General features: G+C 66.5%; 2 protein-coding genes across 15 annotated transcripts in view; one reads left to right on the forward strand and one right to left on the reverse strand.

Annotated features, from left to right (window-relative positions):
* STIM1 (stromal interaction molecule 1) overlaps positions 1-5,028 on the reverse strand; it is a 75,554-nt gene extending 70,526 nt beyond the window's left edge. For 2 of the 14 annotated variants that reach the window (XM_085587774.1, XM_085587808.1), the window contains exon 1: positions 4,493-5,028. In XM_085587774.1, coding sequence (XP_085443900.1) covers positions 4,493-4,625 — 133 coding nt within the window. In that variant the 5' untranslated portion in view covers positions 4,626-5,028. Of the gene's footprint in view, positions 1-2,596; positions 2,776-4,492 lie in introns of those variants that run through there. The other 12 variants (XM_085587790.1, XM_085587822.1, XM_085587831.1 and 9 more) reach the window with 8 other exon arrangements.
* A 4,658-nt stretch (positions 5,029-9,686) lies between these two features.
* On the forward strand, positions 9,687-17,540 carry RHOG (ras homolog family member G). The gene is made up of 2 exons (XM_077781735.2): positions 9,687-9,857; positions 16,294-17,540. Exon 2 carries the CDS (start codon positions 16,323-16,325, stop codon positions 16,896-16,898), a length of 576 nt encoding a protein of 191 aa, XP_077637861.1. The 5' UTR covers positions 9,687-9,857; positions 16,294-16,322; the 3' UTR covers positions 16,899-17,540.
* The last annotated feature ends 1,162 nt before the right edge of the window (positions 17,541-18,702 follow it).

Genomic DNA, 18,702 nt, shown 5'->3' on the forward strand with positions numbered 1-18,702 from the left:
CCCGGTTTGGAGCAGGAGCTGCAGCTCCCTGCAGCCCCAGCAGCTCCCTGCAGCCTCCTGAGGGAAGGGACCACCCCAGGGCGCAGCAAACATGGAGACAGCTGCTTCCCAAGGGAGCAAATAAATAAATCTAACAAGAAATTACATTAAGGTCCTCTCTCTGATCCAGCTGAGCATTACTCCAAGTTTCTGGGCCAAGCAGGGAAGGGAATGAGCTGGAAGGAGCCAGGAGCTCCCCAGCAGCCCCAGCGCTGCCCAGTCGGCCCCGCTCCTCCTCCTCCTCCACATGAGGCCACTTTGCTGCCAAAACACAATTCTTCCAGCTCTCAGAATGGCAATTCCTCGAGATGAGTTTCATTCCCGATGGAGGCTGAGGCTGAGCAATCCACCAACTGAGCTGGGGAAGAACATGGACTTTTCCCTGGCAGAGCTCTCCAGGTATTCTCACAACGGCTTTGAGTCCCTCACCCAACCCAAAGCTGCTGCTCACAGGTGCAAGCTCTACTCAGTGAGCATGCACCCCTCAAAGGAATTGACAGCAGAATCTCCTTACAAGGCATTTTATCAAAGCAAGGAGGGCACAGCGGGTCACTGTGCCCCATGAACTCCCCCAGACTGCACAAGGACAGAGACCCAGCCTGTTCCACCCTGCAAGACGAGCCATCACTGAGCCCCCACAGCTCCACTGAGGCCAGGTCCTGCTCACAGGTCAAAAGTCCTCACTGCTGGCTTCAAGCCCAAACCCACCCCTTCCCAAGGCAGAGCTTTTGCAGCAGAGGATTCACTTCTAATGAACCCCTGGGCCCTGGGATGGCAAGGACAGACAGGGCTTGGGCACAGAAATTCCCTTCTCCCCCTCTGGAATCAATGACGGTGACCAGCCTGTGGCTGCAGCCCCCCTTCCTCAGCCTGACTTTGTCCCACAGGATGCTCCCAGGGTTTAAGGGCAGCTCCAGGTGTTCCAGGCACACAGGAACAGCCCTGGGCACATCCCCCAGCTTTGGACACGACACTGTCAGGATGTGGTTTTAACTTGTGCTTTAAACCATTGAGATAACAGCAAAGATGACTCAAGAAAGGTTGTGATGAAGGAAACAAGACAGGGAAGCAGGAGACACGGCAGGAGAAAGGAAGAGGAGCTGCTGTGAAAGAGGAAAAGCTACCAAACCTGTGCCAACCTTGCACCAGGGTCCAGCCCTCACCACCCCTGAGGCACAAGCTCCACATCCCCAAAAATGCCTCCACCCAACACACAGCTCAGAGCCCAGCTCTGTGCTGCTGCAGGAAAGAGGGAAAACCCACAGCAGCACCCCTGACCTGCCCCCAGGACAGCAGAACAGGGATCCAACAGGGATCCAACAGGATCCCTGTGCGTGCCAGAGCTCAGGAAGGAACGCTGTGCACAAGGAAACAAGGCTCAGGGCACTGCACACTTGCACTTCCACATTACTGCAGGGAGAAGCTGTCACCACTGAGGGAACCAGGGATCAACCCCAGCCATCCAAACCCCACCTCTCCACAGTCAGCTTTTCTTGGATCTCCTGCAGCCACACCTGGAAGTGCCTACCTGTGCTAGGCTGCACAGAGGGCAAGCAATTAAAATAAAAACAGCCCTAAATTCCACACACTGGTTACAGGTGATGTGATTTAAGGACGAAGAGCCAGCTGAGCAAGATTAGTAATTTAAATGAGATGAAATTTAAGACACTTGACCCAAACAGTAGGTCACATTTTTGATAGCCCACATAAAACTTGTGTAAAACACTGTCTACAGCCCCAAGGATGTTCTGATAAGGACCAGAAAAAGGACCAAAACCTGGTCGATCAGGGCAACAGCCAGATTACAGCAAATGAGCACAGAGAGATGGGGAAAAAATTCCTGGAAGTCCAGTTTGCCCCTGAGGAGCCTGGTTTGCCCCCTTTTAGGGGGTGTGAAAAGGTCCCAGGCCAGGCTGCAGCCTGACAAATTCGGGCTAAAAATAACCAGGGCGGGTGCAAACAATGCCGTGGGCCCGTCACACATCCTGTGACAGTGGCAGGATCCCAAACCTGGGCTCGGGCAAGGCCAGGGGCTCCTTCTGCCTGGCCTGGCCTCCAAACCCCCACACTGGTGAAATGCCTCCTGTGCTGCGCGTGGAACCAAACTTCAATGGGATCCCGGCAGAAAGGGATTAGAGATCAAAGATTAAGGCCTCAATTGGCCTCTGAGTGAGTCAAAGCCAGGAGAAAATCTGGTTTTCCCCGGGGTTCAGTCACCCACTCTGATTTTCCAGCATTGATAAACACACCCGTTTCAAACCCTTGTTTAAAAATATCTCCCAGGAATAGGGATCATTTCCTAATCCTCGACAAAACCTGCTGCTGCCTCCCCTGAGTGTGCAGAGGAACCTCAGCAGCCCAAGTGCTGCAAGCCCAGGCTCCTGCTCTCTGCAAGCACTTCCCTACACTGCCTGAAAAACTTCCCCAGTGCCTACGTTTTAGCATTAAAATCCTGCCATCCTAATTAATTAATAAAAATAAATAAAAAGCACCTTTGCACGTTGGAAAACGTGTCAGTACCGAGCACTTTCACTTTCAATAAACGTCCAACACTCACCTCCGCCTCACACCAAGCAGCCAACACCTTCTGCTTCCAGGGAAAACACCAGGAAAAGCTCTCCTGTGCCGGCTAAGGACATTCGTTCCCTGCTGGGAGCTGGGAGCAACAGCTCAGAGAGCTGCAGCAGCAGCGCAGGGGACACAGTGCAGGGGCAGGGGAGGGCAGGGAGCCCTCCCAGCCGGACGGACACGGAGCAGGGCACACCAGTGCCCCCGGCCACGTTCCTGCAGGTGTGGGGCTGCGGCCGCAGCCAGCCCGGAATCCCAGCACGGCCCCGAGTGCCCCGGAGCCAACAGCAGCCGTGCCGGGGCACTGCTGGGGCTGCCTCCGCTCGCCAAGAGCACAGCCAGCAGCTGAATCAGCCGGGCTGCCACACTTCTGCAGGGCCTCCAAAAATAACTGCGCTGCAAATTCCTTGGAGGCACAAACCTTGCTTCACAAGGACTGCGGAGATCCAGTTTCCGTAGCGGAGCACACTGGATGCGAAGGGCCCGAGGGTCCCGGGGCAGGGGACGAGGAGCCCTCGGCCCGGAGGCACCCGGAGCGAGGCACGGAGCCCTTCCCCGGCCGGGACCCGCCGAGCTGCCCGGGGCTCCGCCGCTCCCGGGCCGGCTCCTTGCCCCGCTCCCACCGACCAGCCCCGCGCGGAGCCGAGCCCATCAAACACCAGCAGCCACACATCGGCCCCAGCCCTTCCTGCGCCCGAATCCCCCCGGCTGCAGCCCGGCCCCGGGAGAGCCTGCCGGCGGTGCCGGCACCCGGCGGCTCGGGGCTCCCGGCGCCCGCGGCTGCACGGAGCCGGCGGTCCGGGCTCACAGCGGGGTTCACGGCCAGCTCCAGCTGACCTCGGGCACCGCCACAAGGACACAGAGCCCACGGAGGTGCCACCAGCGCGGCCACAGCGGGGACAAACGCACGGGGAGCCGGCGGCTCGGCCGCGCTGCCCCTCGGCTCCCGGGGCACAGGATGGGAAGGAGGGAGGCAGAGTCCCCTCGGCTCTCGGGGCACAGGGGATGGGAAGGAGGGAGGCAGAGTCCCCTCGGCTCTCGGGGCACAGGATGGGAAGGAGGGAGGCAGAGTCCCCGTGGCTCCCGGGGCACAGGGGATGGGAAGGAGGGAGGCAGAGTCCCCGTGGCTCCCGGGGCACAGGATGGGAAGGAGGGAGGCAGAGTCCCCGTGGCTCTCGGGGCACAGGATGGGAAGGAGGGAGGCAGAGTCCCCGTGGCTCTCGGGGCGCAGGGGATGGGAAGGAGGGAGGCAGAGTCCCCGTGGCTCTCGGGGCGCAGGGGATGGGAAGGAGGGAGGCAGAGTCCCCGTGGCTCTCGGGGCACAGGGGATGGGAAGGAGGGAGGCAGAGTCCCCGTGGCTCTCGGGGCACAGGATGGGAAGGAGGGAGGCAGAGTCCCCTCGGCTCTCGGGGCGCAGGGGATGGGAAGGAGAGAAGCAGAGCGGCTCGGCCGCGCTGCCCGCGCTCCTCGGGTGGGACTCGCCGGTCCCGGCGGAGCAGGGCACAGCCCGGGGGTCCCCAGCCGGGAACGGCTCCACGCGGAATTCCCACACCGTTCCCGGCTCCCGGCCAGCACAGAGTAAAGCAACGCGAATCATGTGAAATGCCGCTCGCCGCCGATGCGATTGAGCGGAGCGGAGCGCAATGTTCTAAACGAGCTGGAATGTAAAACTTTTAACCCGGACAGCCGGAGCCCGCAGCAGGAACACACAGGGGTTATTGCGGGGTTATTTCGGTCCTTGCGGGGTCCCGAAGCGGGGAGCAGCGCAGCTCTTGTCCGAAAGGCGGAGGAATGGCCCCAAAACGGAGCGCGGGGGGGCTGGCACGGCCTTCCCCGGGCAGCGCCCGAGGCCGGCGGGGCGGGCAGGGCAGGCGGGCTCGCTCACCTGCGATGGCCGAGTCGTCCAGGTGGGAGCCGGGGGCCCGCTCGGCGCGGCCGGGATGCTGCAGCAGCAGCAGCAGGAGCAGGAGGAAGAGGCCGCACAGCGCCCGCACGGCCCGGCCCGGCCGCGGCTCCATTTCCGCGTCCCCGCCGCCGTCAGCTGCTCCTCGGCATGGGCACCGGCTGGGGGCCGCGGGTGTCCCGGTGATCCCGGCTGTCCCGGCACCGCCGTCAGCTGCGGCCGCGCACCGGCTACCGGAACCCTCCGCCCCCCCGCCCGCAGTGGTGTCTCCCAGGACAGCCTCCCCCCCGCCGCAGTGGTCTCTCCCGGGACAGCCCCAGTCCCCCCGCCCTCAGTGGTCTCTTCCCGGGATAACCCTGCCGGCGCCCCGCGGCTCTGCCGGGATAATGCTCCTTCCCGCCACCCTCGCTGTTGTCCCACCGGCCCGCTCCGTCCCTCCGCCGCCTCCTGGCAGCGGTGCCTCCCGGAAAATCCCGCTCTGTCTGTGCCGGGACAGCCCCGCGCCCCCCCGCGCCGCCGCGGTGGTCTCGTCCGCCCCCCCCGCGCGCCGCGCTACGCACCGGGCCCTGGCGCCGCCGCGCGCGCTGACAGGGGGCGTGGCCAAGCGCCGACGGGCCATGCCCAAAGGGGGCGGGGCCAACGGGGCGGGAGCGGGGCCACGCCCCTGAGCCCGCCCGCGCGCGCGCGGCGCTGGCCCGCAGCGACCCCTGGCGGGCGGAGCGGGGAATGGCGGGGCCGGGACAGCGCGACAGGGACACAGCGACAGGGACACATCGTGACAGGGACACAGCGACAGGGACACATCGTGACATGGGACACACGGACAGGGACACACCGACAGGGGATACACAACGACAGGGACACATCGTGACAGGGACACACCGACAGGGACACAGCGACAGGGGATACACAACGACAGGGACACATCGTGACAGGGACACAGCGACAGGGACACATCGTGACAGGGACACACCGACAGGGACACACCGACAGGGACACATCGTGACAGGGACACACCGACAGGGACACAGCGACAGGGACACATCGTGACATGGGACACACCGACAGGGACACACGGACAGGGACACACCGACAGGGACACATCGTGACATGGGACACACCGACAGGGACACACGGACAGGGACACACCAACAGGGACACAGCAACAGGGACACATCGTGACATGGGACACAGCGACAGGGACACATCGACAGGGACACACCGACAGGGACACATCGTGACATGGGACACATCGTGACATGGGACACACCGACAGGGGATACACAGAGACAGGGACACATCGTGACATGGGACACAGCGACAGGGACACACGGACAGGGACACATCGTGACAGGGACACAGCGACAGGGACACAGCGACAGGGACACAGCGACAGGGGATACACAGCGACAGGGACACATCGTGACATGGGACACACCGACAGGGACACACCGACAGGGGATACACAGCGACAGGGGATACACAACGACAGGGACACAGCGACAGGGACACATCGTGAAATGGGACACACCGACAGGGACACAGCGACAGGGACACACGGACAGGGACACATCGTGACATGGGACACACCGACAGGGACACACCGACAGGGACACATCGTGACATGGGACACATCGTGACATGGGACAACCGACAGGGACACATTGTGACAGGGACACAGCGACAGGGGATACACTGCGACAGGGACACACCGACAGGGACACACCGACAGGGACACATCGTGACAGGGACACAGCGACAGGGACACACCGACAGGGACACACCGACAGGGACACAGCGACAGGGACACATCGTGACATGGGACACAGCGACAGGGACACATCGACAGGGACACACCGACAGGGACACATCGTGACATGGGACACATCGTGACATGGGACACACCGACAGGGACACACCGACAGGGACACATCGTGACAGGGACACACCGACAGGGACACACCGACAGGGACACAACGACAGGGACACAGTGACAGGGACACACCGACAGGGGATACACCGACAGGGACACAGGACAGGGACACAGTGACAGGGACACACCACAACAGGGACACACCGTGACAGAGGACACACACCATGTGACATACCGACATGGGACACACCGTGACAGGGGACACACCTAACATGTGACACACCCCGACACATGACACACCCTGACATGTCACCCCCCCCCCCCCCATGTCACAGCACCCCGCTCTCTGAGGGGACACTCTGGGGTCCCAGCCCGTGGTTCCCGCTTCCCGGGGGGATTTAGGAAATTCCAGCACCTCCTGGAGCTGTGACACCCCAGGGCCACACACCCCCGGCTGGATCAGTGCCACCAGTGTGTCCTGAGGCCACCAGCTGCGGGGGGACGGGGAGGGGACACAGGCAGGGGACACGTCCTGTTCCACCCCTCACATCTGTCCCACCCCTCACCCTGTCCCCCTCTGGCCGGGTGTTCTGGGAAGTGACACCCCTGTCCCTGGAGCAGGCTCCTCCCATGTCCCCGCTCTGGGGTGGGGGTCCCAGGCTGGCCCCTCGTGGGGTTCCCCGGACACGGCGAGTGTCCGGCTGGGGCACGGGACCGGCCTCTGTCCGGGTGATGTCCAGCCTCTGTCCGGGTGATGTCCAGCCTCTGTCCGGGCTGATGTCCAGCCTCCGTCCGGGCTGATGTCCAGCCTCCATCCAGGCTGATGTCCAGCCTCCGTCCGGGCTGATGTCCAGCCTCTGTCCGGGCTGATGTCCAGCCTCCATCCAGGCTGATGTCCAGCCTCTGTCCGGGCTGATGTCCAGCCTCTGTCCGGGTGATGTCCGGCCTCTGTCCGGGTGATGTCCAGCCTCTGTCCGGGCTGATGTCCGGCCTCTGTCCGGGCTGATGTCCAGCCTCTGTCCGGGTGATGTCCAGCCTCTGTCCGGGCTGATGTCCAGCCTCTGTCCGGCTGATGTCCAGCCTCTGTCCAGGCTGATGTCCAGCCTCTGTCTGGGTGATGTCCAGCCTCTGTCCGTGCTGATGTCCGGCCTCTGTCCGGGTGATGTCCAGCCTCTGTCCGGGCTGGTGTCCAGCCTCTGTCCGGGCTGATGTCCGGCCTCTGTCCGGGCTGATGTCCGGCCTCTGTCCGGGTGATGTCCAGCCTCTGTCCGGGCTGATGTCCAGCCTCCGTCCGGGCTGATGTCCAGCCTCTGTCCGGGCTGATGTCCGGCCTCCATCCAGGCTGATGTCCAGCCTCTGTCCGGGCTGATGTCCGGCCTCTGTCCGGGCTGATGTCCAGCCTCCATCCAGGCTGATGTCCGGCCTCTGTCCGGGTGATGTCCAGCTTCTGTCCGGGCTGATGTCCGGCCTCCGCCGGGTGCCACCTCTGGTCCCCGTGCTGGCACTGGGCAAGATGCCGACTGTGGGCGGGGGTCCCACAGCTGCAGACCCCGGGATGGGGATGGGGACAGGCCCCTCGCTCCCGGGAACTGCCTCCCTCCATCCCCGGCTGTCCCCACGAGCCCCAGGGACCCTGACGGGCTGCGGGCACTGCTGGGGGGACCTGGCCCTTATGGGGGCTCGCAGCTTGGGGGAGCCGGCCCTTGGGGGTCCCTCACAGCAGCCGGGCTCCTCCGGCCCGGCCCGGCCCAGCTCGGGGCTGGGGACACTCCCGCAGCAGCCCGGGGCCGCCTGCTCCCCTTGGGGTGCAGCAGGGGAGCCCCAGCTCCCCAGGGGCAGCTGGACCCCCTTTGCTGTCACCCCCGGTGCTGTCACCCCCGGTGCTGTCACCCCCGGTGCTGTCACCCCCGGTGCTGTCACCCCGGTGCTGTCACCCCCGGCGCTGTCACCCCCTCCCCACCCACACCCCCGACAGCCCGAGGGCAGGGGGTGTCACCTCCCCCCGCCATCAGCCCCCGAGGCCCCGGGTAGCCCCGGGTGGGGTGGGCTCCCCTCCCTTCTCACCCCCTGCACCCCCAGAGCTCTGGTCCCCCTGGGCTGGCAGTGGCCGCCCCGGGGTGTCCCGGTCACCTCGGGGTGTCCCTGTCCCCAGTCCTGTCCCCAGCGGTGGGGTCGGGGTGAGCGGCGGGGGGCCAAGGGGGGTCTCAGGGGTTGAGGGGTGGGGTCAGGGATGAGTGCCAGGGCTGCGGAGGGCAGGGGTGGGGTTCGGGGGGTCAGAGGGGGTGCCAAAGGTGGGGGGCTCAGGGATGGGGGCTCAATGATGGGGGGCTCAGGGATGGGAGATCAGGGATGGGGGGCTCGGGGATGGGGGGCTCAGGCATGGGGGCTCAGAGATGGGGGGCTCAGGGATGGGAGGCTCAATGATGAGGGTTTAGGGATGGGTGGCTCAATGATGGGGGGCTCAGGGATGGGGGGCTCAGGGATGGGGGGCTCAATGATGGGGGTCTCAGAGATGGGGGGCTCAGGGATGGGGGGCTCAATGATGGGGGGCTCAATGATGGGAGGCTCAATGATAGGGGCTCAGGGATAGGAGGCTCAGGGATGGGGGGCTCAGGGATGGGGGGCTCAGGGATGGGAGGCTCAGGGATGGGGGGCTCAGGGATGGGAGATCAGGGATGGGGGGCTCAGGGATGGGGGGCTCAGGGATGGGGGCTCAGGGATGGGGGCTCAGGGATAGGAGGCTCAGGGATGGGGGGCTCAGGGATGGGAGGCTCAGGGATGGGGGGCTCAGGGATGGGAGATCAGGGATGGGGGGCTCAGGGATGGGGGGCTCAGGGATGGGGGCTCAGGGATGGGGGGCTCAGGGATGGGAGGCTCAGGGATGGGGGCTCAGGGATAGGAGGCTCAGGGATGGGGGGCTCAGGGATGGGGGGCTCAGGGATGGGAGGCTCAGGGATGGGGGGCTCAGGGATGGGAGATCAGGGATGGGGGGCTCAGGGATGGGAGGCTCAGGGATAGGAGGCTCAGGGATGGGGGCTCAGGGATGGGGGGCTCAGGGATGGGGGGCTCAGGGATGGGGGCTCGGGGGGCGCAGGCAGCTGGCGAGGGAGGAGGGTCCCTGCTCCCCACGCGGCCCCGGGGCTGCGGGTCCCTGCTCGGGGCGGTCTGGGGGGTCGTGCCCCGGGGTCGTGCCCAAAGCCGCCGCCGGCTCAGCCCGCAGCCCCGTGCCGGTGCCCGCAGCCCGGGGCGATGGCGGGGGGCGCAGGGGCTGCGCTGCCGGCCGGGAGCGAGGAAGGAAGCGGCGGGCGCGGGGGGCCGGGCGCGGCGGGGGAAGTTTCTCCGCGGGACCGCCCGGGGCGGCGGAGGAGGCGGCCGCAGACTTCCTCCTCTTCCTCCTCCTCCTCTTCGTCCTGCTCTTCGTGCTCCTGCCGCCGCCGCCCCGGCCCCGCGCCCGCCGCCGCGCCATGCCCCGGGGTGAGTGCGGGGCCGGGGCCGGGGGTCCCGCGGCCGGGGGTCCCGCGGCCGGGGGTCCCGCGGCCGGGGGTCCCGCGGCCGGGGTCCGCGCCGGGCTCCCAGCGGGGCGGGAGGAGCCGCCTCTCGGGGCCAGGGCGGGGGCGGCGGCAGCGGGACCCGCCCGGAGCGGGAGCGCGGGGATAACGGGACCGCCTGGGATAACGGAGCCGCCGGGGAGAACGGGGGTGGGATCGCGGAGCTCCGGGATAACGGGACCGGCGGGGGTAAGGGAGCCGTCAGGGATAACGGGACAGCCGGGGTAACGGGGGACCGGGGTGCCGGAGGAGCGGAGTTTTGGGTGGGAGCGGGCCCGGCAGCAGCCGGGACAGAGCGGGGACAGAAACCCCTCGGTGGGACCCCCGCCCCCGGCCCCGCGCCCACCGAATCCGCAGCCGCACCGCTGCCCGCTCCCGGCCCCGCGCTGCGGGGGCTGCGCTGACACCGGGGGGGGCTGCAGGCCCGCGGGACCCCCGGCCCCTGTCCTGACCCACCGACCCCCTGCACTGACCCCCCCTGACCGACCCACCGACCCCCTGCACTGACCCCCCGTCCCCTCCCTGCACTGACCCCCTGCACTGACCCCCCCTGACCGACCCACCGACCCCCTGCACTGACCCCCCCTGACCGACCCACCGACCCCCTGCACTGACCCCCCCTGACCGACCCACCGACCCCCTGCACTGACCCCCCCTGACCGACCCGCCGGCTCCCTCACTGCTCCCCACTGCTCTGCCCCCCCAACCCCCGTGCAATGACCACTGAGCTCCGCATTGACCAGCAGTGCGCTGACCCCACTGACCTCCCCCGGCACTGCTGCACTGCGCTGACCCCCGACCCCCGACCTGAGTCCCTGCACGACCCACCGAGCCCCCTACACCGACCCAGTGACGCCTCCAGCACTGCCCACCATGCCGACCCCACTGCCCCCACTGCACCCACTGCCCCCTGCACTGCCCCCTGCACTGACCCCTGCACTGCCCCCACTGCACCCACTGCCCCCTGCACTGCCCCCTGCACTGACCCCTGCACTGCCCCCACAGTGACCCACTGCCCCCTGCACTGCCCCCTGCACTGCCCCCACTGCCCCCTGCACTGCCCCCACAGTGACCCACTGCCCCCTGCACTGACCCCTGCACTGCCCCCTGCACTGACCCCCACAGTGACCCACTGCTCCTGCACTGCCCCCACAGTGACCCACTGCCCCCTGCACTGCCCCCCTCAGTGTGACCCCAGCCATTCCCTGCAGGCCTGCCACACGTGTGCAGAGTGCCAGGGCTGTCCCTGCTGCTGGGGCGCCTGCCATGGGTGCTTGCCATGGGGTGTCCCCTGGGGTCACTGGGTCACTCAGTCAGCGTGGGGCCACCCACGGGTCCCCCGGATGCTGTGGGCAGTGTGGATGTGTGCCGGGGCTGGGGGATGCTGGGCTTCCTCCGCTTGGCTCGGGGCAAGGAGAAGCCGCTGGGCTACTGAGGCACCGTTTGTGGCCTATGGGGACAAGGTGTGGTGGGAGTGTGGTGAGAGGAGCCCACGGGGACGGGCTGTGGTGGGAGGGGGCTGGCCCGGGCACCAGGAGTGTCTGTGAGCAGTTGTGGAGGTGCTGGGCCGTGCTGGCCGCGGTGCAGGTGTGGGCTGTGCCCTCGTGCATGGAAGTGGGTTTGGTTTGGTTTGGTTTGGTTTGGTTTGGTTTGGTTTGCTTTGCTTTGCTTTGCTTTGCTTTGCTTTGCTTTGCTTTGCTTTGGCTGTGGCCCAGAGAGGCACCAGGTTTGCCACCCAGCACTGGGACCTGCTGGGGGACATGGAGCCTGGCCTGTCCTGCCTGACTCCATCTCTCCGTCCATCCATCATCCATCCATCATCCATCCATCCATCCATCCATCATCCATCCATCCATCCATCCATCATCCATCCATCCATCCATCCATCCATCCATCCATCCATCCATCATCCATCCATCATCCATCAATTCATCCATCCATCATCCATCCATCCATCCATCCATCCATCCATCCATCCATCATCCATCCATCATCCATCAATTCATCCATCCATCCATCATCCATCCATCCATCCATCCATCCATCCATCCATCCATCCATCATCCATTATCCATCCATCCATCATCCATCTATCCATCATCCATCCATCCATCCATCCATCCATGCATCCATCCATCCATCCATCAATTCATCCATCATCCATCCATCATCCATCATCCATCCATCCATCCATGATTCATCTATCCATCATCCATCCATCATCCATCATCCATCCATCCATCCATGATCCATCTATCCATCATCCATCCCTCCATCCATCCATCCATCATCCATCCATCCATCCATCCATCCATCCATCCATCATCCATCCATCCATCCATCCATCCATCCATTCATCCATCATCCATCATCCATCCATCCATCATCCATCCATCATCCATCATCCATCCATCCATCCATGATTCATCCATCCATCATCCATCCATCATCCATGATCCATCCATCCATCCATGATCCATCTATCCATCATCCCTCCATCCATCCATCCATCCATCTGTCCATCATCCATCCGTCTGTCCATCTGTCCATCCGTCCCTCCACCCCCAGGATCCCTGTGCTCCAGCCCTGTGGCTGTGGGAGCAGTGGCCAGGCCCAGGAGTGGCCACATCCCCCCGAGGGCCTGGATCCCCTCCAGCCCCGGAGCTCCGAGCTCTGGCAGCACCTGGAGCTGAGGCCGAGGGCCGGGAGTGGCCGTGGCCATGGCGAGGGGCAGAGCGGGACCCGGCCTGGGAGGGAAATAAAATGAGGAAATTAGTCACGCCAGCTGGAAAATGAGGGAAATCAAAATCCTCCGAGTCAGCATGGAAGTTATTTTAGCTGCCACGGCAGAGCCGGGGCCGAGCTGGGGGGGCCCTGGGGGGTCCCTGCATCCCCACCAGGGCCACGGACCCCCGTGGGGTCCCTGCCTGGGATTTAGAGATTTCAGCAGTTTTATTCATTTCCTCTTTCTGCTGCTGAGCAGGCTGCAGGGCACGAGTGCCCCAGTGACGGGGCTGGTGACCCCCGGCCCTGGGTGGGCGCGGGCACGACCCTCGGGGAGGGGTGCCCGGGGAGGGGCGCCCGGGGCAGGGCGGGGTGCTGGGGGCACGGTGGGGTGCGAGGTGCCCGAAGTGGGGCGTGCCGGGGCTGTGGGGCGGGGAAGGGCTGGTGGGGCGGGCAGGGTCGGTTCAGGGAGGTCGGGGCAGGGCTGGGGACCGTGGGACGGGGAGCTCACGGGGGCGGCTGCTCCACTTCCCCGGCGGAAAACCCCCGGGGGCTGCCCCGGCCGGGAGCGCTGGCAGACGGTTTTGCTTCCCTTTTCTGCTGAAGAGATGAGTCGCTTTTCCCGTGCCAGGGGGTGGCGATGGGAGGGGGGACTCCGTGTGCCACCCACACCCCCTCGCCGCCTGCCCCTCTCCCCAGCCCCCAGACGCCATCCACCGCAGTGGAGCGTGGCCGGGGCGCGGGTGCCGAGCCCGGGGCTGGGCGCGGCCCCGTGCTCCCAGCCCTCCTTCCCCGGGGCCGGGAAGGGGCCGGTGCCCCATGGGCTGTGTGCCCCGCGGGCTGTCCCTCAGCCCCACTCTGACCCCGGCATCCCGGGGGCCAGGAGGGGTTAAATGTGCTGCCGGCCGCGGATCTGCCGGGAGAACAGAGCTGGCCTTGTGCCGGCAGGGCAGGGAGCTGGCAGCAGGCGCTGGGGGCACACAGGGCCGAGGCACCCACCCAGGGTCCCCGGACCGGCCCATCCTGGCCCCGGGGCAGCGTGGTGCAGGGACACGGGTGACCCCCAGCCCCTGCCCGGCACCACGAGCGTGCCACCGGGCAGCCCCTGGCCCTGCCCTGGAACGGGGCTCCTGCCTGCCCTCCTGTCCCGTCTGGGGGACACAGGGACCCGGGGCTCAGGAGGCAGGGCGCTGGTCCCTCCTCATCCTCCCTGGAAGACGAGTGTGAGTCAGGGGCTTGGCTGGGGCTGTGCCGTGGTGGCTGTGGCTGCAAACCTTGGCTGTGACAGGGCCGGAGCCCCCCTGGCACCACATCCCCTCCTCGGCACCCAGACAGACTCGGAGCTGCTGCGGGGGCTCTGCCCTGCACAAAGCCCCTCCTCAGCGAGGCATTTGCCCTGTGAGTGTGAGCCGTGCCCGCGGGTCCCCTTGTTGTGCCACGGGCACCTCGTACCTGGTGCTGGCAGTGCCAGGGCTGGCAGGAGCCCGAACGCTCCTGTGTGAGCCCTCGGGCACTGTGGTGTGTGCCGTGGTGTGTGCCCAGATTTGCTGAGTGCCGGTGACAAACCTGGGGACACTCTGGGGCTCCACACCCCCAGGAGTGCTGGGTGATGGAGAAGTGACCCCTGGCCTCTATCTAGTCCCTCCTTCTCCTCCTCTTCCTCCCCTCCATTTCCCAGTGGTGATGCCCTTCATGGGCAGGAGTGTTTCCTCTGCACCGGGATGGGGATGGGAATAAGGGTGAAGATGGGGAGGGGATGGGGAGGGGATAGGATGGTTCCTGCCAGGTGCAGCTCATCCCGAGGTGCCCACAGTCAGTTTGGGCTCAGCATGAGCAGTGTGTGTCACGGCCCACTGTGGGATGGGCACAGGCCCAGGCTGGGGCTCAGGGGTGCTTCGGGTCCAGACTGGGTCAGATGGGCCAAATGGGGCCTTGGGGTGACAGGGGCAGCTGTGTCCCCCTCCAGGGGCTGCCCTGGTACCCCCCAGCCCTGGGAGCCCTGGGCCGAGGGATGGAGTGGCTGCAGGACAGAAGGGGCACAGGGGATGTGGGTGGCAGCTGTGCAAGGTGAATGTCGCTGAGGGTGGCCCTGTGCAGCCATGGAGGGACCCCAGACTCCCCTAGTTCTGATCCTGGTCCATGACCCTGAGCATGTTCCTCCCACTGCCCTGCTCCAGCTCCTCCTGCTCCAGCTCCTTCTCCCACTGTCCTGGTCTCCTTGATCCTGTCCCACTGTTTGATTCTGGTCCGTGCCCGTCACTCTCGTGCTCCTGCTGCCAGCGCCCCGTCCTGCCCCTCCCGCAGCCCAGCCCTGCCTGCCCGGCTGAGCGCCGGGGCCCGGCGGTGCGAGGGAACCTGCGGGCTGACTTTGCTCCCGGACCGGCGGCCAAGGGCCCGGCCGGTGTTCGCGGCCCCCGGGGACCCTGCAGGCGGCTTCCTGCGGGGTGGGGCCGGGGCCCCGCTGCTCCCCGGTCCCGCAGCAGGGATGCGGAGCCCTGCCCGCGGAAGCAGGCTTGCAGCGGGGAAACTGAGGCACAGCGCTGCGGGGCGTTCCTGGCAGCGCCCGGTGCCTGTCCCGGGGGTCGGGCACAGCCGGGCACAGCCGCAGGAAGCCGCGTGTCAGCGGGAAGAGGAAGAGCGACTTCCCCATGCGAGGGGCAGGGACGGGCCGGGGCTCGGCCCGGGGCTCGGGCCGGGGGCTCGGGCCCTTCCCCGCCCCACCCCGAGGACTCAGCGGGCCCTGGCAGCGGGGACCCCCGCCCAGGGCTCCGGGACACTGCGGCTTCTCTGCCCCGCACCTCTGCTCCCTGCCTGTCCCTGGCACACGAGTGGGGTGCCCGTCCTCCCGCTGTGACCCCGTGGGTGGGCAGCAGCTGCCACGGCCGGATCGCGGGGGGAAAGGGGCTGCCGGCCCCAGGGTGGGCAGCTCCCCGCCCCAGCACCGTGGGCTGGGCAGGGCTTGGCAGCGCCTGGCTCCGGCCAGCAGCAGGAAGGGGAGCAGGATGCAGCCCGTAATGGGAATTGCAGAAGGAACCTGAGGAAGGAAGACGCGCGCCGGGATGGGGGATAAACACAGCTGCCGGAGCGGACGTTGGCTCGGGGGCCACCCAGCCACAGCGCCAGCCCGGCCTCTGCCCGCCGGGAGCATCACCAGCCCTGCCTGGTGCGGGCAGGATGGCGCTGGGGCTGATGGTGATGGTGCACGGGCTGCCAGAGCCCCGGTATGCTCCTGCTCCCTGCCCTGCTGCCCTCCGTCCCGTTCTGAGCTGAGGCACAGCACGGGTGGCACAGCACAGGTGGCACAGCACGGGTGGCACAGCACGGGTGGCACAGCACGGGATGGCACAGCACGGGTGGCACAGCCTGGCTGCCATGCATGCAGCACCCTGGGGACAATGTGGTCCCCGTTCACGCTGGCTGTGGTGGCACACACGTGTCCCTGGGTCATGGCAGGCAGATCCCCATTGCAGGGTCTCTGTCAGGGGGATTTGCCTGCCTGGGAAGCTGATCTGGGCACTGGTCGGGTGGTGAACCAAGGGGGTGACCCCTGTGCAGCCTCCAGCCTGGGGGTGTCAGAGGGGGCCCACGCTGACCCAGCCCAGGAGCGTGCCCTCCCTGAGCCTGTTCTCTTCCCGCAGGCTGCTGAGGGGTCACCAGCACCGCCGGGATGCAGAGCATCAAGTGCGTGGTGGTGGGAGACGGGGCGGTGGGCAAGACCTGCCTGCTCATCTGCTACACCACCAACGCCTTCCCCAAGGAGTACATCCCCACCGTGTTCGACAACTACAGCGCCCAGAACACGGTGGACGGCAGGACTATTAACTTAAACCTGTGGGACACGGCTGGCCAGGAGGAGTACGACCGCCTGCGGACGCTTTCCTACCCCCAGACCAACGTCTTCATCATCTGCTTCTCCATCGCCAGCCCGCCCTCCTACGAGAACGTCAAGCACAAGTGGTACCCTGAGGTGTGCCACCACTGCCCCAGCGTGCCCATCCTCCTCGTCGGCACCAAGAAGGATCTGAGGAACAACCCCGAGACCATGAAGCGGCTCAAGGAGCAGAACCAGGCGCCCATCACCACCCAGCAGGGCATCAGCCTGTCCAAGCAGATCCGCGCCGTCAAGTACCTGGAGTGCTCGGCGCTCAACCAGGAGGGCATCAAGGATGTGTTCACCGAGGCCGTGAGGGCCGTGCTCAACCCAGCCCCGGCCAAGCCCAAGAAGCCCTGCGTGCTCTTGTGACAGGGCTGAGAGACGATGCTGCCCCTGCCCCCGGCGTCCCCCCACTCCTCCTGCCCCCCTGCCACCCCGTGCCTCCCCAGCCTCGGTGGGACGGGGCCGCCAGCCCGAAGCCGCCAGCTTGAATAATACAGACCTTGTTTGCACTAACTGGCCGCCCGCCCCGGGGGCACCGCGCTCCCGTCCCGGCTGTCAGCGGCTGCTTTTGGTGACGCCTCTCCGGTCCTGGCACAGCAACGCTTCCTGAGAAGGGGATGGGCCAACCCCACTCCAGCCCTGAGCGCCCCGCGGGGACCTGCCACCCCGAGACCTCCATGGGGACCTGCCACCGCCACCCTCTAAACCAGCTGGGGCACAGGGAGTCCCCAGCCCCTCTGTGCCAGCCCTGGCATTTGCCCGGCCTGGAGCATCTTGCTGGCACTGCCCCACGCTGCCCCGGGATCCCCCTGGCAGCACCAGGGGCTCCTGGGGGGTGTTTGGGGTGAGCCCCACACCAGGGACCTCCAGCCCTGCTGAGAGCACAGCCAGTGTGGCCAGAGCAGAGTTCCTGCCCTGGCTGGTGCTGGAGCTCCACAGGGCAGCAGGACTCACCTGTAACCAGCTGCCCCCAGAGTCGCTTCTCCTGAAATAAAAACCTGCCCAGGCCCCCTGTGTCCTGTGCTCTGCCCCACACACCCACCTTTCCTGGGCATGGGGACACTCCCTGGAGGGACATGGGTGTCACCGGCCCGACCTGGGCTGGGACCCCTCACTGGGCCAGGGCCGAGCTGAGGGTGCTCGTGGTGCCTGCCAGGGCTCTCTTCTGGGGTAACTGCCAGGGGAAGCTTGGGATGTCCCTGCCATAGCCCCACCGTCTCTGTGCCCAGCTGAGCTCCCACCTGGGGGCTTGGGGACATTGAAGGGACAGCAATGGGGAAGTGCAGGGGGTGCCCATGGGGACATTGAACAGGAATGGGGACGCTGAGGATGGAGACACTGCAGGAATTGGCACACAGGTGGTGTCCCCACCCGGGCACCCCCAGCCCCAGTACTGCCTCTGCAATGGCAGGTGGAGGGCAGAACCCTCTGTTCCCATGCCCAGGGGTGTCCTCGGTGTTCCCGTGTCCTGTGGCTGGCGATGGCAGCACCGAGGGACCAGTGGCATCCCCAGCCGCTCTCGCCACCCCCTCGCCATCCCCCGGCACGTGCTGGCGGGGGGCCAGGACCGGACACGGGCCCCTTGTCCGGCCCCGGGGCTTCCTGCAGGAAGGGCAGAGACCCGGCGCCCGCCACAAGCCGCCTTTGTTCCCTGCTCCCGTTTGCAGCCAGAGCCGGGCAGGCGTGGGCAGCGGGGCAGGCTGGGCAGTGGGGCAGGCTGGGCAGAGGGGCAGGCTGGGCAGAGGGGCAGGCGTGGGCAGTGGGGCAGGCTGGGCAGTGGGGCAGGCTGGGCAGTGGGGCAGGCGTGGGCAGTGGGGCAGGCTGGGCAGGCTGGGCAGTGGGGCAGAAGGGCAGGCTGGGCAGTGGGGCAGGCTGGGCAGTGGGGCAGGCGTGGGCAGTGGGGCAGGCGTGGGCAGTGGGGCAGGCGTGGGCAGTGGGGCAGGCTGGGCAGGCTGGGCAGTGGGGCAGAAGGGCAGGCTGGGCAGTGGGGCAGGCAGGGCAGGCTGGGTAGGCTGGGCAGAGGGACAGGCTGGGCAGAGGGGCAGAGGGGCAGTGGGGCAGGCTGGGCAGAGGGGCAGGCTGGGCAGAGGGGCAGGCTGGGCAGTGGGGCAGGCTGGGCAGTGGGGCAGGCTGGGCAGGGGGGCAGGCTGGGCAGCGAGGCAGGCTGGGC

This window comes from Lonchura striata, chromosome 1 (assembly GCF_050655825.1).
Source record: "Lonchura striata isolate lonStrDom1 chromosome 1, ASM5065582v1, whole genome shotgun sequence".
Lineage (NCBI taxonomy): Eukaryota > Metazoa > Chordata > Aves > Passeriformes > Estrildidae > Lonchura > Lonchura striata.